This window comes from Xenopus laevis, chromosome 8L (assembly GCF_017654675.1).
Source record: "Xenopus laevis strain J_2021 chromosome 8L, Xenopus_laevis_v10.1, whole genome shotgun sequence".
Taxonomy (NCBI): Eukaryota; Metazoa; Chordata; class Amphibia; order Anura; family Pipidae; genus Xenopus; species Xenopus laevis.
In genome coordinates this window covers 121802963-121829937 of record NC_054385.1, presented here as the reverse complement: position 1 = coordinate 121829937, position 26975 = coordinate 121802963, and the positions used below count along the sequence as shown (strand labels likewise).

The following is a 26975-nucleotide window of genomic DNA, read 5'->3' as shown; positions in this document are numbered from 1 at the left end:
GTCCCAGCAAGGTGATCTGTTCCTGGTATGTATATTTAACATTTCCCCTGCAGATCTGCTGTATGTCGGCCATGTAGAGAAATATGTCATAGTCAACTTGCAGATTTGCTGGAGGTGCAGAATCACAAGTGTTCTAACTTCTAAACCTGTTACAGATTTTTTTATGTCCCTTTCCTGCTTCCTACAAAATGAAAACCATTTTAGTTCTTGTATTATAAGGGATAATGTACCCCCTACTGTAAATGATAAGGATATTAGAAGTCACTGAGGGGTTATGTGACCATATAAAGGCACAAGGCTGCAGGCTGAGTTATACAGGGAACTCTGAGTATCACTCATGTATTATCAGGGATAATATACCCCCTACTGTAAATGATAAGGATATTAGAAGTCACTGAGGAGTTCTGTGACCATATAAAGGCACAAGGCTGCAGGCTGAGTTATACAGGGAACTCTGAGTATCACTCATGTATTATAAGGGATAATGAACCCCCTACTGTAAATGATAAGGATATTAGAAGTCACTGAGGGGTTGTTCTGTGACCATATTAAGGCACAAGGCTGCAGGCTGAGTTATACAGGGAACACTGAGTATCACTCAAGAGGCCTATGGAGGGACCCTGGGACAGGTGGAGCGGAGTAAGGCATGACTTAGGGGACGAATAGGAGATTAAGGGGAGGTCTTAATGGGGCATTGTGGGGGTTGTAGGCAGGTCTGAGCGAGCCTTTAAAGGGAGCTGAAAAGTGCGGGAGAGCAGGCTTACCTTTAGTTGAAGCAAGGGAGCAGTGTTTCGGTCTCCTAGGATGGCCCAGAGCAGGAGTGACGTGCTGCAGGGCCTCAGGATAGCGATGGCAGGCCAGGAGGGTGAGAGGATACGGAGGGAGCTGTTGGCGCTGCTGGGGTCGGTCAGGAGCCCAGGCGACGGCGCTGCTTCTGTAGGGGACGGCGGGAGGCGGCCGCAGAGGAGGACCCGACCCCCGGATCGATTGAGCCCTGGCACCGGAGGCTCTGGGAGGCGCAGGGGGAGCCCGTCGGCTGCTGCGGGCCCGTCTGGGAGCAGGCGAGGCAGGAGCAGGGAGCCGCTGACCTGCGCGGCTCGCACACCGGCGAGGAGTGGCAGGCAAGTGGGGACGCGCGGTGTGGTAGGATCGGCACCGGCTGGCTCTGGGTCGGGTGCGCACCGGAGGGGGCGGAGTCTTACGGCCCGGCAGGTGCAGGGCCAGGGACAGGCTGCGACGGCTGCGGCTGCAGGTCAGAGCAGCTCCCCGGCGGGGGGGCTTGGTGGTCGGGCTGAGGGCAGCAGTGCGGGTGCAGCTGGGAGTGGTGCGGTGGCTGGGGAGGTTACGGCAGCCACGGGAAGGGCCGTGCCCAGTGTAGGGGCGGGTCCAGAGGCCCAGGGTGTGGACGGGCCGGGAAGCTGGGAGGGACAGAGGGAACGCAGCCCAGTCGGTGGCTTGGGAGGGAGGCCTGGAGCCGAATGGCGCCGCAGTGGGAGTAGGTCCACGTGTGGTCGATGGTCCCAGAGAGGGGATTCCTGTTCCAGGGCTGGATCACGTGGCTGGGGGCAGGATGGCTGGAGCAGGCCCGGTAGTCGGTCCAGGTCTAGGAGCCGGTCTGGGAGCCGTTTCAGCAGGGGGGACAGCAGGCATCGGAGGGACCGCAGGTGGGATGGGGAGAGGGCGGTGGTTTCCCCTACTCATGCTTGTGTTTTTCCTTCTGGTCGGGGGTCTGCCCCTAGGAGCTCTGGACGTGGATTGGAAGGTGACGGCAGTGGATCGGCGGTCCGTGAGTCGTGGCCGAGGAGTCGGCGGCAGAGTGGAGTCCAGAGCACGGCCCAACAGGACGGAAATTCCGGAGGGCCAGGCGGTGAGTCCAATGGCAGGGCATCTGGGTCGCTTGATGCTCTTGGTTTCCTGCAAGGGTTGAAGGAATTTTTAGGAAAATGGGAGGCAGGGGTGCCCCGGGAGGGGGTGGCCAAGGTGTGGGTTGGCAGTGAGGACAGGGTGGCTGCAGAGCCTAGCAGGAAGGAGTCTGCGGCGCCCGAAGGGGATCGGCTCTGCGCTGGGACGGCGGGATCGGTGGCGGCAGTGGGAGTGGGTGTGGCTGGTTCGCTTGAGCAAGGGGTTACGGGAGTCAGGGAAACGCCGGTGTCGGGAATTGTTCCGGAGGCTGCCCAGAGGGGGGCTTATGTGTCCTTTGCAGGCCCCCTCGGCTCACATGTTAGGAAAGAAGTGAAAAGATTTGGAAGGGGGAATTTGTGGAAATTTTTTCCCTCCTTCCTTTGGAGGAATCTGTGGAGTTGAAGGACGAGGATAGGAAAGATGGGAAAAAAGAGGAGGAGGAGAGGAGCAAGCGGTTTAGGAAGATCCCCAAGACATTTGGCAACTGGCTGAGAGCTTTCTGCATTTTAGCCAGCATCATTGGCGAAAAACGGCCGGAACACTGTTCCCCTCTTTTTTGTTATGTGGATGGGATTTGGGAGGCGTACCGGGTTTACGGTGGCTTGGCTTGGTGGCGTTATGACGAGCAGTTTCGTCAGAGGCTGGCGGCCAACCCGGGGATGAGATGGGATCAATTGGATATGCCGCTATGATTGCGTCTGATGACGGCACAGAAGGCTCATCCCTTTCAGAGAGGCGCCGGAGGGGCTTCGCAGGGAGCCTCCCCGGCAGTTAACAAACCGGGCTTCTGCTGGCAGTTTAATGAAGGGCAGTGCAAGTGGGCTACTGCCTGCAAGTATAAACATGAGTGCTCGGGTTGCGGAGGGGCCCACCCCTATGCTAGATGTTTTAAGAAGGGAAAGGGCGGGGCCAAGCCAGCCGAGGCTCACAAAGGGGAAGACCCCGGTGAACCTCGACGTGATGCGGCCGTGGTTAGACAGGTACGTTAGGCGGGGTGATGCAGAGACTTTGCTGGAAGGTTTCCTTCGGGGGTTTAGGATACCGTTTCAGCCTAGGGCTGGGGGGGCGATTCATGGGAACCTTAAGTCAGCAGTGCAACACCCGGAGATAGTGCAGCAAAAGCTCAGCAAAGAGGTGGAACTGGGCCGGATGGCGGGCCCATTCGCAACCTCTCCTTTGGAGGACCTGAGGGTGTCTCCACTGGGGGTGGTTCCGAAGAAGGAGCCTGGGAAGTTTCGCTTAATACACCATTTATCATATCCGAAAGGGTCTTCGGTGAATGATGATATTGATCCGGAACTTTGTTCAGTCTCCTATACTTCTTTTGATCACGCTTTGGAGGTGGTCAAGAGGGCGGGAGTTGGGGCATGGCTGGCCAAGGCTGACATTGAGTCCGCATTCAGGTTACTGCCCATTCATCCGGATTGTCATCATTTACTGGGATGCACTTTGGGTGGTTTCTTTTATGTGGACTTGTGTCTCCCGATGGGTTGCTCGATTTCCTGTGCCTACTTCGAGAAATTTAGCTCGTTTCTGGAATGGGTAGTTAGACAGCGGGCTAATTCAAGAGGTTTGGTGCATTATCTTGACGATTTTTTGTGCGTGGGCCCGGCGTCTTCGGACGAATGCCTGCATGTGCTGGAGACGCTTCAGGAGGTGGCAAAAGACTTTGGGGTGCCTTTAGCTCCGGACAAGACGGTGGGCCCGGTGACCTGCCTTTGTTTCTTGGGGTTGGAAATCGATACGCGGGCAGGTGAGTGCCGCTTGCCACTTGATAAATTGGGCGACCTGAGAGCTTGGGTGGATCGGTTGGCGAGTCGGCGCAAGGCGACGGTTCGGGAGGTTCAGTCGCTACTGGGCAAGCTGAATTTCGCTTGTCGCGTGATCGTGATGGGCAGGGTGTTTTGTCGCAGACTGGGCAAATTATTGTCTGGGGCAGTGGCACCCCATCACCACGTCCGTTTGACCAAGGAGGTCAGAGGCGATTTGGGCATCTGGCGGCGCTTTTTGGACATGTTCAACGGCAAGTTGATATTTCCTGATCGGGAGGTGACTAGTACCGAGTTGGAATTGTTTACAGACGCAGCGGGGAGTCACGGTTTCGGGGCGTATTTGGAAGGGAAATGGTGCGCTGCGGAGTGGCCGGGGGACTGGGCCAGGTTCGGGCTGACGAAGAATCTGTGTTTTTTGGAGCTGTTTCCCATTGTGGTTGCTCTTTTCATTTGGGGAGATAGCTTGTGCAACCGGAGAGTGATATTTGTTTCGGACAATCTGGGGGTGGTCCAGGCGATTAACAAGCAGTCGGCTTCCTCGGCTGAGGTGGTGCGACTTTTGCAAGTTCTGGTTCTGCGCTGCTTGCTACTTAATGTGGGTTTTAGGGCAGTGCACATTCCTGGGGTGCGAAATGAGATTGCTGACTCTTTGTCTCGATTCCAGTGGGACCGTTTTCGGCAATTGGCTCCGCGGGCGCAGGAGGAGGGACACCATTTCCCGACGTGCCTGTGGCAGCTCGGGACGAAAGGATTGGAGGGTTGGTGAAGTCATCCGTGGCCGAGTCCACATGGGCGGCATACGGTAAGGTCTGGAGTGAATGGGAGCGGTTGGTGCGATGGGCTTCGGATACACACTCACCACGGGATAGGCAGGATATTATGCTGTGGTGGGTGTACTGGATGGCGGAACAGGGTCGCTCGGTGGCCCAGATTGAGAAGGGTAAGGAGGCCCTGGCTTTTTGGTTCAAGATGCACGGGTGGGAGGACCTGTCAAAAGGTTTTGTTGTGGGGCAGGCGTTGAAAGGGCTGAAGAGGGGTCGCGTACAACGGGATTCTAGACGGCCGATGTCGGTTGGCCTGTTAGAAGGATTGGTCGGCGTTTTGGAAAATATATGTCGGTCGCGATACGAAGTTTTGTTATTCCGGGTGGCGTATATTTTGGCGTTTTTGGCGCTTTTCGGATTGGGGAGTTGGTAAGCCGCAGCAAATCGGCGCCCGGGGGTATTCAGAGGTGGGACGTGGAATTGTGTCAGGAGTATGTAGGTATTTGGCTCCGCAGGTCTAAGACGGATAAAATGGGTAAAGGGCGGCAGGTGGTGCTGTATGCATTGAGAGGGGGGACAATTTGCCCTTACGAAAACGTTCAACAGTTTTTGGTTGCTCGCCCGGGACGGGACGGCCCCTTTTTACTGCATGAGGATGGCACGCCACTGACCAGATTTCAGTTTGTGAGGGTTTTTAAGCTGGGCTTGGAGGAGCTGGGTGTACCTCCACTGGAGTATGGGTCACATTCTTTCCGTATTGGGGCTGCTACGGAGGCGGCGCGCCTCGGCTTAGGCGATAAGGTGGTAAAACGGATTGGGCGGTGGGAGTCGAGGAGATTTAGGAGTTATGTGCGCCCGACTTTGTTACAGTGATGTTTCCTTATGGGGTTGGGTGGTTTTCAGGTGTTAAAATGGATTTTTTTTTCACAGTGGTGGTGGTGATTATTGTTTTTGTTTAAGGTGATTGTCGGCGTGTGTGGATCGTGGGACATTCTTTTGTGAGCCGGGCGGAACGGAGAGCTGCAGTTCGGAACAATGGTCGGCAGCTGGGCTTCTCGGAACGCCAGGTTGAGGTAAAATGGTTTGGTTTTTCGGGTCTTCAATGGCCTGGATTATTCGATAGACTGGTGGCGGCTGCAAGGACGGAGGAAAATCCCCATGTTCTGGTTCTACATGCTGGGGGTAATGATATGGGTGTTATGAGTCAAAAGGATCTGGTGAGATTGATTAAGTTTGATATTGATAAAATTCGTTCATTGTTCATGGGTGTGGTGGTGGTGTGGTCGGAGATGGTTCCTCGCCTCATCTGACGGTGGGCGAGGGATCATTCTGCGATGGAACGGAGCAGGATGAAGCTGAACAAGTTGCTTAGCACCTTCATCAGAAGGTCCGGTGGGGTTGTGGTAAGACATAAGGAGTTGGAGAGGGCTTTGCCGAGTCATTACATGAGGGACGGAGTTCATCTGTCGGAGGTGGGCATGGATATGTTTACTCTTAATTTGACAGTTGGGGTGGAGAGGGCCTTTCAGCTGATTGGTGGGGTGGCGCGGCCGGCATAAGGGGGTTAAGCCGGCAGCGCAGTGGCGGTGTGGGGCTGCCCTAATGGGTAGCCAAAAAGGGGGGATGGAGTCTTAAGGTGAGATTGGCCTGGGGCTAGGCTTAGGGGCAAGGAGGCACAGTAAGGGAGAAAACAGGACGGAGGCTTGCTTAGTCTGGAGAATGGGTTGATTATGAAGAGTTATGTGAATGCATTATAAGATAATGTTAAATGTTATGCAGCCTTAAGCGGTTAAATTTTATGCAGCCTTAAGAGGTTAAATGTTATGCAGCCTTAAGCGGCTATTATTTTATATGTCTCAGCTTATTCATTGGTTATGCATGTGTTACATTAAGATTAATATTATGGGTATGTTGGTGGATGGTTTTACAAAGCTTGGTGTGTGTTAATAAATAAGCTGCGGCCTTTTTTCCACCATAAAATGTTGTTTTGTGTCTCATTGGGGTTAAAATAATTAATGGACGTTATTGAGTCATACATAAGTCATGTATTATAAGGGATAATGTACCCCCTACTGTAAATGATAAGGATATTAGAAGTCACTGAGGGGTTGTTCTGTGACCATATAAAGGCACAAGGCTGCAGGCTGAGTTACACAGGGAACTCGGAGTATCACTCATGTATTATAAGGGATAATGTACCCCCTACTGTAAATGATAAGGATATTAGGAGTCACTGAGGGGTTGTTCTGTGACCATATAAAGGCACAAGGCTGCAGGCTGAGTTATACAGGGAACTCGGAGTATCACTCATGTATTATAAGGTATAATGTACCCCCTACTGTAAATGATAAGGATATTAGAAGTCACTGAGGGGTTGTTCTGTGACCATATAAAGGCACAAGCCTGCAGGCTGAGTTATACAGGGAACTCTGAGTACCACTCATGTATTATAAGGGATAATGTACCCCCTACTGTAAATGATAAGGATATTAGGAGTCACTGAGAGGTTGTTCTGTGACCATATAAAGGCACAAGGCTGCAGGCTGAGTTATACAGGGAACTCGGAGTATCACTCATGTATTATAAGGGATAATGTCTGCTGAGAAATAGGAACTACAAAGATTATGCTGCTGCCAAGATTTGACTTTTTTATTTTATAATAAATATTTAACTGATGCTGCGGCTGCCCACTGGAGCACAATTGACAAACTTATCAAAACAAGGGACACATCTCTCTCTGCATCTATGTATAAAAAGGTGTCTATATATAGAGAATATATATAGATATATCATATCTCAAACAAGCCTAACTGCTAGTTGATCCATCTGATCCACTTTTGCATAAATGTCCTGATTGGAAAAAGATTCACATCCAGAAAATGCGTGCGGGAGGGGGGGGGGGCGGCACAGTAGCTGGGCCTAGGGGGGCAAGGAGGGTAAATCCGGCCCTGTAAGTACTACTATAGTTTATGTAAACAAGCTGCTGTGTAGCCATGGGGGCAGCCATTCAAGCACAGGATACACAGTAGATAACAGATAAGTACTACTATAATTTATATAAACAAGCTGCTGTGTAGCCATGGGGGCAGCCATTCAAGCACAGGATACACAGTAGATAACAGATAAGTACTACTATAGTTTATATAAACAAACTGCTGTGTAGTCATGGGGGCAGCCATTCAAGCACAGGATACACAGTAGATAACAGATAAGGACTACTATAGTTTATATAAACAAGCTGCTGTGTAGCCATGGGGGCAGCCATTCAAGCACAGGATACACAGCTTATCTGTTATCTGCTGTGTATCCTGTGCTTTTTCTACTTTTTCTACTTTGAATGGCTGCCCCCATGGCTACAAGGCAGCTAGTTTATATAAACTATAATAATGATTCTGAAGCAAACACACCAGTTGTACCAGTGCAGGCAACAGTACATTATATTGTCATTACTTTAAAACACTTTCATTTTTTAGCGTTACTGTTCCTTTAAGCAGTGCAAAACGTGAACTCTGCTGTAAAGAAGAAATGAAAATGTACAACAAATTAAAAAAAACAACATAATTTACTTTCTTCTGCAATTACAGATAATTTGTTTAGACCACTGAGTGTAAAGAGATCTGAGATCTTGACAGCTGAGATATTTGAATACATGTATAACAGGTATGGATGTTTTAATAAAAAAAAGTCAGTGCACTATTTGTGTGATACAGAGAGTGTGTGCGTGACTGTGAGTTAGGGAGTGTCTACTTGAATACACAGAAAGGTGTCTGTAAATATGTAAAGTATGACGTGAACCATTTCTGAATTCAAGGAGAGATAAAAACAAAAAATATAGTGTAGTACAGGCATGGGATCCCTTTTCCAGAAACCCATTATCCAGAAACCTCCAAATTACAGAAAGGCTGTCTCCCTTCACGTTTTTTTCGTGAATTTTGCGATTTCACAATCTTTCACAAATTTTGCGGGAAATTCGTGAATTTTTTGTCGTAGCAAAACGGGAGAGATTCTCTCATCTCTAATAATCAGCAAGGATGTCATGAAGTTAAGGTGTTTATTATATTAGCATGATTGGAGCTTTGAGGGCTTATAAAACCTTCCAGTCAGATATACCATGACCTGGATATATGAGAATCTTCACAAACAATCCATTTTTTTTTTTAAAAAAAATGATTTCCTTTTTTCTCTAATAATTATGTAATCTTTACATGATTTTGTAGCAGACTTAAGTTATGAAGATCCCTTTTCTGGAAAATCTCAGGCCACGAGCATTTTGGATAACAAGTCCCTTACCTGTATTTGATTTTCATTCTGTGTAACTAATCATTATTGTGTAGAAACGACTAACCTGACCCAAACCCCTCAAGACCAAGACAACAGTATACAGTCTATAAATGCACATGTGATTTACCTTTAATTAATGGATCTGTTACAGGTATGGGACCTGTTATCTGTTATCCAAAATGCTTGGGACCTGGGGTTTTCCAGGGATCTTTCTGTAATTTGGATCTTCATACCTAAAGACTACTAGAAAATCATATAAACATTAAATAAACCCAATAGGCTGGTTTTGCTTCCAATAAGGATTAATTATATCTTAGTTGGGATCAAGTACAAGATACTGTTTTATTATTACACAGAAAAAGGAAATCATTTTTAAAAATTAGGATTATTTGGATAAAATGGAGTCTATGGGAGATGTCCTTTCTGTAATTTGGAGCTTTTTGGATACTGGGTTACGGATCCCTGTACTGCCTCTGCATTTCGCAGCATCTGCCAGGATTCAACAACACAATAACATGGCAGCCTGATACCATTTCTATTATAGGAATTCCTTCTTCTCCTTATTAATGTTGTCAGACTTGTATCTGGATTTGCAGAACTGTAATATTAAACTGCAAACAATTGCTTAAGGAAAACTCAAAGGCTTTGGAATTCAGATGAGAACATGTCCGGAGGAAGAAAGTTGTCTGTAATGGGCTTGATTCCTATTCCTAATTGTATTGTAGTCACAGCATAATATTTGGGTATTAAAGGTTATAAAGGGTTTGGTTAGTCTATAATTTGGCTATTAAGCATGTCACAGCCCTTACAGGCACTGGGGTCAATTTATCATCTTTCTATAAATTACAGATCTTTAAGGAACAGTAACACAAAAAAAATTAACTTTTGTTGAAGTAATTAAAATATAATGTAGTGTAATCATTTGTGTTTTTGTTTGTGTTTCTTTTCTTCTTTACCTTCTTCTGCACACCACTCTATTATCATTCTCATGATCAGTGGGAGGTGCTTTCCAGATTCTTTCAATGTGATTTTCAGTAAATATTTCTAACTATTTCAGATTTAACAGGAACAGAGAAAACCACAGTGGGAAAAAATGCGAAAACAGATTTATTGAAACCCCGCACATAAAGGGGCTGATTCACTATGGGTCGAATATCGAGGGTTAATTAACCCTCGATATTCGACTAGGAATTGAAATCCTTCGACTTCGAACATCGAAGTCGAAGGATTTAGCGCAAATTCTGCGATCGAAGGATTATTCCTTCGATCGAACGATTAAATCCTTCGAATCGAACGATTCGGAGGATTTAAATCCAACGATCGAAGGAATATCTTTCGATCAAAAAAACTTAGGCAAGCCTATGGGGACCTTCCCCATAGGCTAACATTGAGTTCGGTAGCTTTTATATGCCGAACTAAGGGGTCGAAGTTTTTTTTAAAGAGACAGTAGTCGAACGATTTTTACTTCGCATCCTTCGATTCGAAGTCGTAGTCGAAGGTCGAAGTAGCCCATTCGATGGTCGAAATAGCCCAAAAAATACTTCGAAATTCGAAGTTTTTTTACTTCGAATCCTTCACTCGAATTTAGTGAATCGGCCCCTTAAGTTTGGCAAGTTTGAAAGGGTATGCCTATGACTATGTATATTAACACACAAAATGCGTTAGGAGGATAAAAGTTTTGGAAATAAAGTTACTTTTTAATCCACCCGCTGGCCTCTGGTTTGTGAAAGTGCATGCAACAGTTTCAAAGTTTCAAAGGGCCCAAAGAATTTTTGGTAGTCCTCATGAAGCACCTGAGTTAAAAATTGCTACTTCGATCTATTGGTGCAGGAAACGCCTACCATATGTTTTCGGTGCATACTTCAACATGCTGACAAAGTTCATAGAACACTTGTTTCTCTGAATCATACGTTTTAGTCGCAAACAAACACATTTTTTGTAATAAGTGTAAAACGATAAAATCTACAAATACAAAAGTTATTGAAGTAAAAGCTGTCAAGGTCATGTTGAAATCAATGGAATTTCCCTTTCTTTTCTTGCAAACGTCAGCCTTTCAGAGATCAAAATATTTATTGTCTGACAAACTTTTCGTTCTGTCAGAAAAAAAAAATGTTGACAGCCATTTTCATTTGTACAGGTATAGGATCCCTTATCCGGAAACACGATATCCAGAAAGCTCCGAATTACGGTATGGCTTTCTCCCATAGACTCCATTTTATCCAAATAATCAAAAAATTTCTGTAATAATAAAACAGTAACTTGTACTTGATCCCAACTAAGATATAATTAATCCTTATTGGAAGCAAAACCAGCCTTATTTAATGTTTACATGATTTTCTAGTAAACTTAAGGCATGAAGACCCAAATTACGGAAAGATCTGTTATCCGGAAAACCGCAGGTCCCGAGCATTCTGGATAACAGGTCCCATACCTGTACTTTTTTTATTCAGATCTTTTAATAACTTTAAATGGCATTTGTGATTTTGGAGAAATAAGAGTTTGATTGTGGTTTTTAAAAAGCTCTAATGCAACTAAAATTCAACCTTAAGTAAATGGACCTCCCTGTCCAGCCCTGGGGCCATGTGTCATCCATTGTGTATTTGATGTAAAAACTTGACCTTTACTTTTTAGATATTGAAACTCTATGTTCTTAATTGTCTACCTGCATACAAGTATATGTCAATTAAACTTAGTTGCACCAAGTAACCAAAACCTCCCTAAAATATGAAGGAGTCAGGTGAGACCTGTGCTAAGAGGTGAGATCCACATTGAAAACTTACTGGAACTACTGGACTCCTCTATTAGCAATAATGGCACTAAGGACATATAGTTGATCTTTGCACAAATTAGTCACCTATATGGTACATTAAATCAGGTTGTTATAGTCTGCTCCACAGGCTAATCATGGGGTCACATGGGGGGTTGGTGCTGACCAATCAGGTTAATGACACATTCATTGCGATATAATTGTTTCCAGCCATGCTGCTTGATATCTGGCCATGCCCTGGCTTCTCCGACAGTCAGGAGCAAGCAAGTCTGCATGTATTATGTGGATCCATGTAAGACAAGCTTTATGTTAACCATCTTTATTATGGTACAGTCAGACCACAATAAGAGAAACACAAAGACCAGGAGAGGAGAGATGTAACGGGATATTTAGAGACTGGCAGCCTGTTGAGTGTTTGGCCAGAGAGACTGCTGTTAAAGGAAAACTATACCCCCCAAACAATGTAGTTCTCTATAAAAAGATATTGCATAAAACAGCTCATATGTAAAATCCTGCTTCATATAAATAAACCATTTTCATAATAATATACTTTTCTAGTAGTATGTGCCATTGGGTAATCATAAAGAGATAAAAAATAAGGGCCGCCCCCTGGGATCGTAGGATTCACTGTACTCACAAACATACCAACAAACCATACCTGTTAGGTCCAGAGCCAGGCCAACCCGGCCAGGCGCCCTAGGCAACCTGGCCGGGCAGGGACACCGGCTTCGTGTGTGCTCAATCGCGCATGCGTGAAACTACGCGCTGGTGCGCATGCGTGAAACTACGCGCTGGCACGCATACGTGAAATTACACGCATTTTAAACAAATTACCGGCGCCAGTCAGGGAGACAAAGGACCGGACACGGGGTAGGCGACAGAGCAGGTACGTGCCTGGCGCCCCCTCAGCTTTGCGCCCTAGGCACGTGCCTACTCTGCCTACCCCTAGTTCCGGCCCTGGTTAGGTCACATGAGCCAATTAACAGACAGAGTTGTGTCTTTTACTTCCACACTTCTTCCTGTTACAGTTAGAGTTGAAGTATTTCTGGTCAGGTGATCTCTGAGGCAGCACACAGACCATCATGAAATGGTGGTTCAAGGCAAGAGATGTAAAAGGGCAATATTTACTTAAATATATATTCCAGTTTGGTAAGATTCTTTAATATGCCACTTAATATGATATGAACTATCTGTTGCTTAAGTGTTCATTTTGGGGGTATAGTTTTCCTTTAATCTGCAGGGGGAAACATTGCAGTGTGAAGCCTGCTGGGAGTTGTTGCTGTTCCCTGAAGGAATTTTTTTCAAGGGCCTAGTGAGATCCAGCCTGTAGTGTCGGACTGGGATGCCAGGGGCCCACCAGAAAACCTTAGATCGTAGGCCCACTTCCAAACTATTATTCCTACTCTCCTCACTCCTCTTTATTTTTCTAGTATTTTATCACTACAAACTATACTCTTTTCTTCCATTATCAAGCATCTTAAAGAAATTTGGAATGACCATGGAAAAAGCCAAATGGTTAGAATCAAGAGGGCCCACTGATACCTGGGCCCACCGGGAGTTTTCCTGGTATCCCGGTGGGCGAGTCCGACGCTGCCAGCCATGTTGATGAGGAGAAAGCCTTCTTATTAACTCTTGGGTTACAAGTTATACAGCCAGCCATTATCCTACTCATCCAGTGGCGGGAGAAACATATTGTGCCCTAACAGTGCCCTGTTATATCTGGGAGACTGTGTGGCTACTATGAACTGGGGAGTGCCTGGGTTGCTGGATGTTTACACAATGCACAATGTGGCCCTACTTACTACAACCATCATCTGAGAGTGTTGTTCCAGTGCATCAGCACAGTTGCTCGGGTGACTTCAGAGATTCCTCAGCTTCCCCCTCCATCCAAATAAACCACAGGGAGCACCATTTATACTTTTGCCATCTTGTGTTGCCTTTACACTCATAGATAAAATTCAGTTAAAAGGGGCAGTTCACATTTACGTTAACACTTAGGGGCCGATTTATCAAGGGTCAAAGTAAAAATTTGACCATCTTAAACGTGCCGAATTGATGTTTTAGCTTATGGGGGACCTCCTAGAACCCATTAGGAGTCATTTGGTGGACTTTGAAAAATCGAAGTTTTGTTTTAAAAAAAAAACTTTGAATCGAAGTAGATCAAATATGATCTCAGTTCAATTCGAACAATTTGATGAAAAGTTTTTTTTTTCAAAGTTATTGGAGTTTGAAATTCGACCCTTGATAAATCTGCCCCTAAATATGTTATAGAATGGTCAATTCTAAGCAACTATTCAATTGGTCTTTTTTTTTTTAAAGTTATTTTTAATTATTTGCCTTTTTCTTCTGACGTTTTCTATCTTTCAAATAGGAGTCACTGACCCCATCTAAAAAGAAATGCTCTGCAAGGCTACAAACACTTTTTATTACTCATCTTTCTATTCAGGCCTTTCTAATTCATATTCCAGTCTTTTATTCAAATCAGTGCATGGTTGCTAGGGTCGTTTGGACCCTAGCAACTATATTGACGCTAACGCTAATTGGAGAGCTGCCGAATAAAAAGCTAAATAACTCAAAAAACATAAAAAATAAAAAAAAGAATACCGATTGCAAATTGTTTCAGAATATCACTCTCTACATCATACTAAAAGTTAACGCAAAGATGAACTTCCCCTTTAACATAAAGTGGAGTTTACCTTTTACTTTGCTCTGTCATTTACAGCCCATCCAGTCTTTTCATCTCAGTAAGGGGCCCCTCACCAGTACACACTATATCCAGCTGACAATATGTTGTGGGACTTACTGTAGGTGTGCACTCCAAGGTTTGAGATTCCTTCAGGGGGCTATTCGTGCTGAATTGTTATAGTTATTGCAGTTTTAGTCTGATCTATTAAAAACAAATTGTCCTGCTGTTGATCGCCATTTTTCTAATGAATACTTTCTTACAGTTTCAGTTGCACTACCATTCTTGTCTGTCTTGTTACATACCTCCCAACTGTCCCGTATTGAGCAGGACAGTCCCGCATTTGACAGCTCAACCCGCTGTCACTGATTTGTACTGATAAGTCCCGGGTTTCTCTTTGATCTGCTGCACTGAACAGCCAGAAACAGATACAAAGTTTCTATCTTAATTGTGTCTTGGCAGACAGCCCAGGATAGATACGTGACATTCTTTGTAACAGTTTGATAAGATAAGAAGTTAGACTCACAGCTTAAAGGGCAATTCACCTTCATTTGCAAAGCTGTAATAACACATAAAAATCACAGAAATGTGTTCAAACATTCATAACCTGCCACATTATGTAAAATGAACTTGGTAATTAGGGGGTGTGGCCACAAAAAATGGGCATGGCCAAAAACAATTTAGCACACTACGTGCGCCAAATCTTTTTGTGTCTCTTTCTGTTTCGTAAATGTTGGGAGGTATGTTGTTACTGGGGCCTTGGGGTGTCACTGAATTAGAGAATGCAGACTCATGCTCGGGACCTGAGGTTTTCTTGATAGATAGATCTTTTCATAATTTGGATCTTCATGCCTTATGTCTACTAGGGATGTCGCGGACTGTTCGCCGGTGAACTTGTTTGCGCGAACATCGACTGTTCGCGCTCGCCGAATGTTCGCGAACGTCGCGCGACGTTCGACATTTTGGGTTCGCCTTAGCTGGCGCTTTTTTTTTACCTCTCACCCCAGACCAGCAGATACATGGCAGCCAATCAGGAAGCTCTCCCTCCTGGACCACCCCCACACCCCGTGGACCACTCCCCTTTCATATATAAACTGAAGCCCTGCAGCGTTTTTTCATTCTGCCTGTGTGTGCTTGAAAGAGCTAGTGTAGGGAGAGAGCTGTTAGTGATTTGAGGGACAGTTGATAGTAAGTTTGCTGGCTAGTAATCTACTTGATACTGCTCTGTATTGGAGGGACAGAACTCTGCAGGGATTTGAGGGACATTTTAGGTTAGGTAGCTTTGCTGGCTAGTAATCTACCTTCTACTGCAGTGCTCTGTGTGTAGCTGCTGTGGGCACTGCTGCTGATCTCATCTGCTGACTGCTGTAATAACCCAATAGTCCTTGTAAGGACTGCTTTTATTTTATTTTTTGTTTTTTTACTTTGCTAGTTGCTACTATAAGAGCCCAGTGCTATTAGTCTAGCTGTGTTGGGGAGTGGGACTGGTGTGCTACTGTGCTGCTCCTAGTAGTTCAGCAGCACCAACCCGAGTAATTTTTTTTTTTAATATACATATATATTTTTTTTTATTTTACTTATCTTACTGTTCTTTAACGTGTCCAGTGCTGTTTGCTGTTCTTCGTAGTAGTGCACCAATAGTAGTGCACTTGCAGGCATTATTTGCCCAGTGTGTTCTTCAAACAACTGCCATCTAGCTGTGTGAGCTTTTCACATTCTGTCTAAATATCAATAATAATACCGTCTCCAGAAACACCACCTGAGTGACGTTTTTCAAGCAGCAATAATATATTCCGTATCCACTGCTGTAGTAGTGTATACGTTGACCTTGCAGGCATTGTTTCAATTTGTTTGCCCAGTGTGTTCTTCATTTTCAAACAACGGCCATCTAGCTGTGTGAGCTTTTTCACATTCTGTCTAAATATCAATATTAATACCGTCTCCAGAAACACCACCTGAGTGACGTTTTTCAAGCAGCAATAATATATTCCGTATCCACTGCTGTAGTAGTGTATACGTTGACCTTGTAGGCATTGTTTGCCCAGTGTGTTCTTCATTTTCAAACAACGGCCATCTAGCTGTGTGAGCTTTTTCACATTCTGTCTAAATATCAATAATAATACCGTCTCCAGAAACACCACCTGAGTGACGTTTTTCAAGCAGCAATAATATATTCCGTATCCACTGCTGTAGTAGTGTATACGTTGACCTTGCAGGCATTGTTTCAATTTGTTTGCCCAGTGTGTTCTTCATTTTCAAACAACGGCCATCTAGCTGTGTGAGCTTTTTCACATTCTGTCTAAATATCAATAATAATACCGTCTCCAGAAACACCACCCGAGTGACGTTTTTCAAGCAGCAATAATATATTCCGTATCCACTGCTGTAGTAGTGTATACGTTGACCTTGTAGGCATTGTTTGCCCAGTGTGTTCTTCATTTTCAAACAACTGCCATCTAGCTGTGTGAGCTTTTTCACATTCTGTCTAAATATCAATAATAATACTGTCTCCAGAAACACCACCTGAGTTGTTGTTGTTTTAAAAATAATGCCAGGCAAAGGCAGGCCGCCACGCAGAGGCACTAGGGGCCGTGCTGCTATGCTATCCTGTGGCCCTAGGAAATTGCCCAGTTTTAAAAAGGCAATGACCCTGAACTCCCAAAATGCTGAAGAGGTAGTTGACTGGCTTACACAGCACACCCCATCCTCTACCGTTTCTAACTTTACCACAACATCCTCCACTGCTATGGGCACCCCACGTAACACTTCCTCCACCACCGGCGCCCCTTCTTCACTGGAGTCAGAGGAGTTATTTTCACATGAGTTTCTTGAACTGAGTGATGCGCAACCATTATTGGCAGAAGAAGATGAAGGAGATGAGGACGTTACACTAGATTTAATTCTGGCAGAGAACACAACAGAGATAGACATAATGAGTGATGAGGAGGTCCCCGCTGCTGCTTCCTTTTGTGAGCTGTTAGAAGAAATTGATGCATCTGAGGAGAATGATGATGAGGAGATTGATGTTTTGTGGGTGCCCAGTAGAAGAGAGCAAGAGGAGGATAGTTCAGATGGAGAGACGGAGAGTGAGAGAGGCAGGAGGAGAATAAGACTTAGAAGAAGCAGGGAGGACAGCTCGCAGGGAACAGTAGGGCAACAACATGTATCGGCACCTGTGGTCAGCCGGCCAACGCACCCACCATTGCCGCCAACGCCGCCAACTTCTACTATTACCGCCAGATTGCCAGCTTCAAAAAGGTCAGCAGTGTGGGATTTTTTTAATGTGTGTGCCTCTGAAAAAAGCGTTGTAATTTGCAATGAGTGCAGTCAGAAACTGAGTCTTGGGAAGCCCAACAGCCACATAGGTACAACTTCTATGCGAAGGCACATGAACGGCAAGCACAAAGCACTTTGGGAGCAACACCTCAAAGGCAACAGACAAACTAAAAGCCACCCTCCTTCTGGTCCAGCATCTTACTGCTCTACCTCTGCTGTCCTTGACCCGTCTGAACCACCCTCCACTCCGCCTTCCACCTTGACCACCAGTTCCCATTCCCAGTCATCTGCCCCCAGCCAAGTTTCTGTGAGGGCCATGTTTGAGCGTAAGAAGCCAATGTCTGCGAGTCATCCCCTTGCCCGGCGTCTGACAGCTGGCTTGTCCGCACTCTTAGCCCACCAGCTTTTACCATACCAGCTGGTGGACTCTGAGGCCTTCCGCAAATTTGTAGCAATTGGGACACCGCAGTGGAAGGTACCCAGCCGCAATTTTTTTTCAAAAAAGGGAATACCACACCTGTACCACCATGTGCAGAGCCAAGTCACCGCATCTCTGTCACTTAATGTTGGGCCAAAGGTCCATATGACTACTGACGCATGGTCCTCCAAGCATGGTCAGGGCAGGTATGTCACCTACACTGCCCACTGGGTGAACTTGGTAATGGCTGGGAAGCAGGGAATGTGTGGCTCAACAACAACAGTGGAGTTGGTGTCACCGCCACGGATTGCACGCGGTTCTGCCACCACCTCTACTCCTCCTTCGCTCTCTACCTCGTCTTCTTCCTCTTCTTCCTCCTCTGCTGCTGGGTCCTCCTCCTCCACACCTGTGCACCCCAGCTCCCCCTAGGCTATTCGACGTGCCAGGTACGCCGTTGTCATGCTGTCTTGGGGATGACATGCCTGGAAAGCAGAAACCATACCGGATCTGTACTCCTTTCATCTCTGCAGTCACAGGCCGATCGGTGGCTGACCCCACACCAACTGAAGATCGGAAAAGTGGTGTGTGACAATGGAAGCAATCTGTTGGCAGCACTGAGACTGGGCAATTTAACACATGTGCCCTGCATGGCACATGTTCTGAATTTAATAGTCCAACGTTTTGTCTCGAAGTACCCAGGATTCCAGGACGTTCTCAGGCAGTCCAGGAAGGTGTCGGCCCATTTCAGACGTTCCTACACAGCCATGGCACGCCTTGCTGACATTCAGCAGCGGTACAACATGCCAGTCAGGCGTTTAATTTGCGACAGCCAGACTCGCTGGAATTCAACGCTCCTCATGTTGGAACGTCTGCTGCAACAACAAAGAGCCGTCAATGAATACCTGTTTGAACTGGGTGGTAGGACTGGATCTGCAGAGCTGGGGATTTTTTTCCCACGTTACTGGGTGCTTATGCGCGATGCCTGCAGGCTCATGCGCCCTTTTGAAGAGGTTACAAACATGGTCAGTCGCACCGAAGGCACCATCAGCGACCTAATACCCTTTGCTTTCTTCCTGGAGCGTGCCGTGCGACGATTGACAGATGAGGCTGTAGACCAGCGTGACGAGGAGCAGGAAGCGCACGATTTCTGGTCGGAATCACCAGAACGAGCCCAGGCACCTGCTGCAACGCAGGGAGAGGTGTCAGAAGTGGAGTCAGAGGAGGAAGGTGGCTTTGTGGAGGAGGAGGACCAACAGGAGCAGGCTTCCCAGGGGGCTTGTGGTGACCTTTTGGGGACCCCTGGTCTTGTATGTGGCTGGGGGGAGGAGACCGTGGATGATGTAGTCCTTGATAACGAGGAAGCGGAGATGGATACCTCTGCATCCAACCTTGTGAGAATGGGGTCTTTCATGCTGTCATGCCTGTTGAAGGACCCCCGTATCAAGAGGCTTAAGGAGAAGGACCTGTACTGGGTCGCAACGCTACTAGACCCTCGGTACAAGCATAAAGTGGCAGAAATGTTACCAACGTACCACAAGTCCGAAAGGATGCTGCATTTACAAACCAGCCTGCAAAACATGTTGTACAATGCTTTTAAGGGTGATGTCACTTCAGGAACTCATCAACATTCCAGGGGCAGAGGTGCCAGTAATCCTGCCACGAGCACACCTGCAAGGACAATGCACTTTGGCCACTCTGTAACGTCAGACATGCAAATGTTTTTCAGTCCAAGGCAGCGCCAGAACCCTTCGGGATCCACCCTCAAAGAACGCCTCGACCGGCAGGTAGCGGACTACCTGGCATTAACTGCAGATATCGACACTCTTAGGAGCGATGAACCCCTGGACTACTGGGTGCGCAGGCTTGATCTGTGGCCAGAGCTGTCACAATTTGCCATGAACCTCTTGTCTTGCCCCGCCTCAAGTGTCCTCTCAGAAAGAACCTTCAGTGCAGCAGGAGGGATTGTAACTGAGAAGAGAACTCGCCTAGGTCACAAAAGTGTGGATTACCTGACCTTTATTAAAATGAACGAGGCGTGGATCTCGGAGGGTTACTGCACTCCGGAAGACTTGTTCTGACTCCCCATGCAGCTGTCCTTCTTTGCACGCCTCATGACTCCACACACAGCTGTCCTTTAGCGTCCTCCTCCCTCCGCCACCGTTACAAACTAGGGTGCAAACCCTACTGGTTTCATTTGAATCCAGGTAAATCCTGAGTTTTTCTGGCCTCTGTGCTTCAGTGGCTGCAACCAAAAAAATTCATATTTTCAGCATTTATATGGCATATTTTTTCTGGCCTCTGTGCTTCAGTGGCTGCGACAAAAATTTTTTATATTTTTAGCATTCATATGGCATATTTTTTCTGGCCTCTGTGCTTCAGTGGCTGCGACAAAAAAAACATAATTTTTCAGGAAAGTACACATGCCTAATTTTTCAGGGTTCTGCAACAGTGGCAAAATCGCATCTTTTATGGTCACCGCAGGTGATCAATAAAGTAGACCAAAACTGGGCCCACACTGCAGAATCAGTGTTTTTTGGTTCACTTCACTGTACATTGAATTACCTCTGCCTGACCGTGCACGTGCGCACAAGCACGGTGACTGCTAAACACACCACTACAGAAATATTGCCACCAACAGGACGAACATCCTGGAGGTGACAAGCTCAACTAGTAATTAACAATTATTATTTGCTCACTTGACGGTATCATTCATTAAAGCTCTTTGCGTTTTTTTTGCGTTGCAGTAAGCGCCGCGTTTCGTCTTTGCGTGTGAACAGGCTGTAACCTTTACACGACTTGATTGGCATGTAGATGCCGGACGTTTTAAAGCAGTTTATATTACACAGGTTTAGAAATGTAGTGTGATTTCTGCCCTTTACAGCACAAAACGCAGCGCTGTGTCAACAATGTATTTTTCAGATACATTTTTGCCCTTGATCCCCCTCTGGCATGCCACTGTCCAGGTCGTTGCACCCTTTAAACAACTTTAAAATCATTTTTCTGGCCAGAAATGTCTTTTTTAGCTTTTAAAATTCGCCTTCCCATTGAAGTCTATGGGGTTCGCGACGTTCGCGAACCGTTCGCATTTTTGACGCAAGTTCGCAAATATGTTAGCGAACTTTTTTTCCGACGTTCGCTACATCCCTACTAGTCAAATACCTAAATCACTTTATAGTACAGCTATGGGACCTGCCATCCAAAATGCTCGGGACCTTGGGGTTTCTTTCCTTAAAGGATAAGTAAACCTTTGAAATAAGTGAATGTAAAATTGATGAGAGGGCTATTCTAAGAACTTTTGTCATTTACATTCATTATTTATTTTAAGATATTAAGGGATACATGTAGGGGCCGATTCACTAACTTCGAGTGAAGGATTCGAAGTTAAAAAACTTTGAATTTCGAAGTTTTTTTTGGGCTACTTCGACCATCGAATGGGCTACTTCGACTAAGACTACGACTTTGAATGGAAGGATTCAAAGTAAAAATCGTTCGACTATTCGACCATTCGATAGTCGAAGTACTGTCTCTTTAAAAAATACTTCGACCCCCTAGTTCGCCATCTAAAAGCTACCGAAGTCAATGTTAGCCTATGGGGAAGGTCCCCATAGGCTTGGCTAACTTTTTTTGATCGAAGGATATTCCTTCGATCGTTGGATTTAAATCCTTCGAAACGTTCGATCGAACTATCTATCGAAGTCGAAGGATTTCAATTCCTAGTCGAATATCGAGGGTTAATTAACCCTCGATATTCGACCCTTAGTGAATCGGCCCGTACTGTTACTATGAATGAATATTGTTACAACAGCGCCACCTGCCAGCTGACCACCAAGTAGTCAAGAAAGTTGTTCCATCAACAGCTTTGCAGCCAATATACAAAGGAATGAACAACAATACCACATTGATTGATATACCGTAATGCTTATTGAATTAATAGCAGGAAAATGAGCAAATAGCATCCATGTAAGCAGATTATAAGCAAATAGTTGATTTGGATTCAAAAAGAAAAAATAATTAAAAGACAAGTAAAGGGCCCTCCAAACACAATTTCTCCAATTTTTAGTCCTCCCTCATGTCTTGAGAATTTCAAGGAATCCATTGCTGCAAAGTTCTGGTCTTATAACCGTTGGCTGCAAGTCTCTTCTGTGCATTTCCACTCATTGATTCTCCCTCATTATGTTGTCACATAGGTCAGTTTGCAAACTGTTATAAGTATGTGCAGACTTCGTAACATGTTTACTGCATGAAGTAGAATTCTCAGGGCTACAGATGTAGGTTGATGTGATGTTGCCCAAGTCTATGGACCCTGTCTGTTTGATTGTGAGCTACAGGGGAAAGTTTCCACTGTAGAAAAGAATGGGAAGAGACGATTCATTAATTTATGGCTTTCATATTCAGACCCTGCAAGCGATCCCTAGTGTGAGTAAACACACACAGTATACATATATATATATATATATATATATATATATATATATATATATATATATATATATATATATATATATATATATATATATACACATCGAGGGCAAATTGATGGCACACCACGGACATCTTTACAACAGAATCTGCTTGAAAATAAGTCGATTTACACATATATACACACAAACATAAATTTATAAACATGTATTTTGATGTATAAACATACATAGATATAACTAATTGTAGATATTGAGAATACTGATCCCTGCATATTATGCTTGTCCAATAGCTTATCCAAGCCACTCTTCTAGTCATTAACTGAATCAGCATCACAACATCACCCGGCAGTGCATTCCACAACCTCACTGTCCTGACTGTGAAGAACCATTTACATTGGTTCAAGTAAAAGATCTGTTCCCCATGTCTAAACAGCTGGCCTCTCATTCTTTGTTACTATGTAAATATTCCCCACTATATGTCTAGAATGTCCTCTAATGTAGTTGTAAAGAGTAAGAAAACAACCCAAACCTTGATTGTCTTTCTTCATAGCTTAATTCTTCCATTCCTTTAACCAGTTTAATTGCACGTCTCTGCACTGGATTCTCAAGACGAGGCCTTAAGAGGGATCTAAAAAGAGGCAAATTATGTTTTCATCTCTCAAGTCAGCACCCTTTTAAGCAAGACAGTACTTTATTTGTATTAGTTGACAGTGAGTGATGCTGCCTAGAGTTACACAGTCTGTTATCCACACAAATCCCCAAATCCTTCTCACTTAAGGAGGCTCCTAACACACTTCCATAAGACAAAGTAATTTATGAACCGATTAAAAAGCAAAGAACCCAGGACAAAGCCATATGGTACTCTATTAAGAACACTGGGACAATTAGAAAATTCTATTGAAGCCATCACTCCCTTTAGTGCCCACTAATAAGTACTTGTGCTCCAGGGAAAGGTACGTTGCTGGGTTCCTGCTCACCTCCTCATAGAATGCAATTATATTCGTCTGGTAAATATACTGCACATAAAGCAATGCTGACACAAACTCACAGATGGGAGCATTTGCGTTAGAGCCTGACCAATATAGAATTCATAGGCTCTGGACATTCCAGTGAATGTTCCTGCTAGTGCTGCTGCCCCCTTTCCTAAATAGTGTTTTCAAAACCTATTGGGATCCAGACCAACTCATGAGATGGCTTTTTGTAGTATTTTTATAAAGTACCCAGTAAGTCAGTCTTTTATTATTAGCTTCTCATCCATAATTGAAATTTTTGGCATTTACTGATCACATCTATTTGACAAATATGTGTAAAAGTTCTAAGCAAAACTTGAAAGGAAATAGCTGCAAATGTCTTACCTTATATCATCTGTAATATTGTCTTCACGTATTTCATCATTCTAAAAGAAATAAAAATAAAATATTGTTTTATTCCAAATATTTATATGGAGGGACATATGGACATAATGGAGGTTTGAAAAACTCAAATTGAATTAAATCACTCACATCTTAGGGCAGATTTATCATGATTAAGGGGCACATTTACTAAGGGTTGAATATCGAGGGTTAATTAACACTCAATAGCCGACCATTGTAGTAAAATCCTTCGACTTCGAATATCGAAGTCGATGGATTTACCGCATTTAGTTTGATCGAACAATCGAATGAAAAATCATTTGATCGAACAATTAAATCCTTCAAATCGAACGATTCGAAGGATTTTAATCCATCGATCAAACGGTTTTCCTTCGATCAGAAATTGCTTGCAAAGCTTATGGGGAAGGTCCCCATAGGCTAACATTGGTGCTCGGTAGGTTTTAGGTGGCGAAGTAGGTAGTCGAAGTTTTTTTTTAAAGAGACTTCGACTATCGAATGGTCAAATAGTCGAAAGATTTATACTTTTAATCGATTCGAAGTCGTAGTCGAAGGTCGAAGTAGCCAATTCGATGGTCGAAGTAGCTCGAAGTTTTTTTCCTTCTAATCCTTAACTCGAGCTTAGTAAATGTGCCCCTAAGTGTAAAATTAGTGCTCACAGAAAACTCATCTCATCAGCTTTAATCTTCCCCTTTGCCTAGGACAGCTTCCATTGAATTCTACATGGATTTTCCAACTTTTAAATGCTGCATTTTTACATTAAATTTGTTTGCATCTTTAAGGGCCTGATTAGTGGTTGCTCGTGCAATTGATTGAGTTTCTGACCTGGTTTCTGCTCCGATTATCTCATCAGCTAGGGATTTTTTTTCCTAAACAGTGGGCTGCTTTTGGAAAATTTCTAAAAGATGCTTTATATTTATACCTAAATCTTGTAGATGCCTCTGCAAATCCCATAGGATGAAAATTTCATTTTTATTCAGATAAGCATCCTCAATCCAATGAAGCATCTGAACTACTTAACCAGATTTCTTCCCTTAAACTTAGCCCCAAATTAATTAATCCACTCTCTATCGTTGAAGTCATCAATTCTGCTGCTATTCAGTTATAGCTTTCACCACAATAGGGTTCATAGAGTCCCCATTTACTGGGAAAAATAGTCCACAATTCTTATCTCACCAGCCCCATAATTCTTACATCATGATGCGAAGCAAGGAGGGATAGCATTTTAATGCCATTACAAGGCACATTGCCACAAAAACATTAAACACTTAAATGTTAAAACACCTAAATACCAAATTCAGCCTAGAAATAGTGCCAATTTTAGATCTCAGCTATGCCTGTTCCTGGGTGCACTATTATCCTGTTAGTTCTGTAACTGCCAACCTTAATCAGTGCTGATATCTGACCACTCTCATGTCTGATGCTTCTGGAGCCTTGCTGATTTTATTTTAGTAGATTAACTTTGTAACATATTGTAAAAATATATAAATGCTAAAAGAACAGAGTATTTACAATAAGTGACACATTTTCCCTAATTTCTCCACAGCCTGGATCTCATGTCTACTCTCAGTCCCAGTGACTAGGGATGGGCGAATTTTTTCGCCTTGTTTCGCCGAAAAAATGACGCCCATAGACTTGTATGGAGACGTGCGTCAAAAAAAAAGACGTGCGACAAAATAATTTCGCTGCGCGACAAATTTTTTTTGACGCCCATAGACTTTAATGGGCGTCTGCGACATTTCGCCGGCGGTGAATTTTTGGCGAAATGAAACAGGTCAAATTTGCCCATCACTGCCAGTGACTAATCAATAGAAAAGTTCCTAACCAATCTAAAATAAAAAAAAAAAATCCTGCAAATTCCTTACTTCCTATCTATTTATTTATCTGACCATCACTGTATAGAAAAGTACCTTTGTTTTTTATTCTGAAATTTGCTATTTTCATTCTGGCTAAATAATTCCTTTGAAAAGAAAAAACTCTCCAGCATAGGTGTCCTAAACTTTATTACAGATTCTTTGATAAGACCAGGGATAAGAATGTGGGTTTATAAGATTTCACCATCATCAAATTTTAGAAGTTGTGTTGCCACCTGTTGAAGTAGATAGTCTTTCTTTTTCAGGGGCTGTATGATTCAAAACTAAACTGGTTGTCTGGATTTCAGCTCTTTGACAACAAGACAAAAACCTGGCCAATCACCACCTTCTGAATTCTTATCATACAGCACAAGCCTGCCCCTGAATTGTACAGATCCATCTGACACCCCTAAGTATCATCAGCCCACCCCCTGTCATCTTCACCCTGACCATTTGTCTAGTTTTAACAACCAGCAAAGGTAGCAAACTCAAATTAGGAGGGCATGCACAAACTGTTATTAAGAGGTTAGATAGAATTGAATGCCTTCAACTGAGATAGCATGAACAGGTGTATAGGGAGCATGTATTGGAGTATTTTCTTGCATTGTTTTACCCACTGGTCCTGGAAAGAAAGTTTTATAGTCCAGTTATATTAGAGATTATTAAAACAATATTTGTCCCTATCTCACTACATGCTTCAACCTTTAGCAATGCAGCAAATGAGCTCTGATTAACATACATTTCTAGAACACATTCTCTGTTTTAATATATTTTGAATGTAAATGCCTATGTAGTTTAGGAAGATTCTTCAAAATATTGGTTGCTTTTTGTCAAATAGTTAGCACACCCCATAGTCTCAGGTCCCATATCATCTGTTTCTGCAGGCAGCCCATCCAGATTCTTACCTGACTATTCATCTGGCCTTCACTGTATGTAATAGTTTCAATAGATTGCTTTGTAACCTGAAAGAAAATAAAAATAACATTTACTATTTTCCAGCTAAATAATTCATTTGAAAATAAATATAGTAAAGAGACATAAACCTTCCACAAAGCTGTCCTATGCACACCCTCATCTCTTTAGTGGAGGTTGGCCTAAACTTTATTATAGATGCCAAAGGATTCACTAATAAGAATAGGGCAAATAATGTGCAAATTAATCAAACATTAGGTGATCCATTTACTTAGCTCGAGTGAAGGAATAGAAGAAAAAAAAACTTAGAATTTCGAAGGTTTATTTTGGCTACTTCTACCATCGAATGGGCAACTTTGACCTTCGACTACGACTTAGAATCGTACTGTCTCTTTAAGAAAAAACTTCGACCCCCTAGTTCGCCACCTAAAAGCTACCGAAGTCAATGTTAGCCTATGGGGAAGGTCCCCATAGGCTTTGCTATCTTTTTTTGGTCGAACAAAAATTGTTCGATCGATGGATTAAAATCCATCGAATCGAACGATTCGAAGGATTT

General features: G+C 44.2%; 2 protein-coding genes across 6 annotated transcripts in view; both read right to left on the bottom strand.

The window, feature by feature from the left end:
* Nucleotides 1-26975, bottom strand: part of XB5762037.L (uncharacterized XB5762037 L homeolog) — a gene marked incomplete at its 5' end in the record, with an annotated part of 583381 nt that overhangs the window by 361803 nt on the left and 194603 nt on the right.
* Nucleotides 21701-26975, bottom strand: part of LOC108699114 — a 39796-nt gene continuing 34521 nt past the window's right edge. For 3 of the 5 annotated variants that reach the window (XM_041573524.1, XM_041573526.1, XM_041573528.1), the window contains 4 exons: nt 26413-26469; nt 23640-23680; nt 22814-22912; nt 21702-22204 (listed from right to left, as the gene is read on the bottom strand). In XM_041573524.1, coding sequence (XP_041429458.1) covers nt 22186-22204; nt 22814-22912; nt 23640-23680; nt 26413-26469 — 216 coding nt within the window. In that variant the 3' untranslated portion in view covers nt 21702-22185. Of the gene's footprint in view, nt 22205-22813; nt 22913-23639; nt 23681-26412; nt 26470-26975 lie in introns of all 5 variants that reach the window. The other 2 variants (XM_041573525.1, XM_018230973.2) reach the window with 1 other exon arrangement.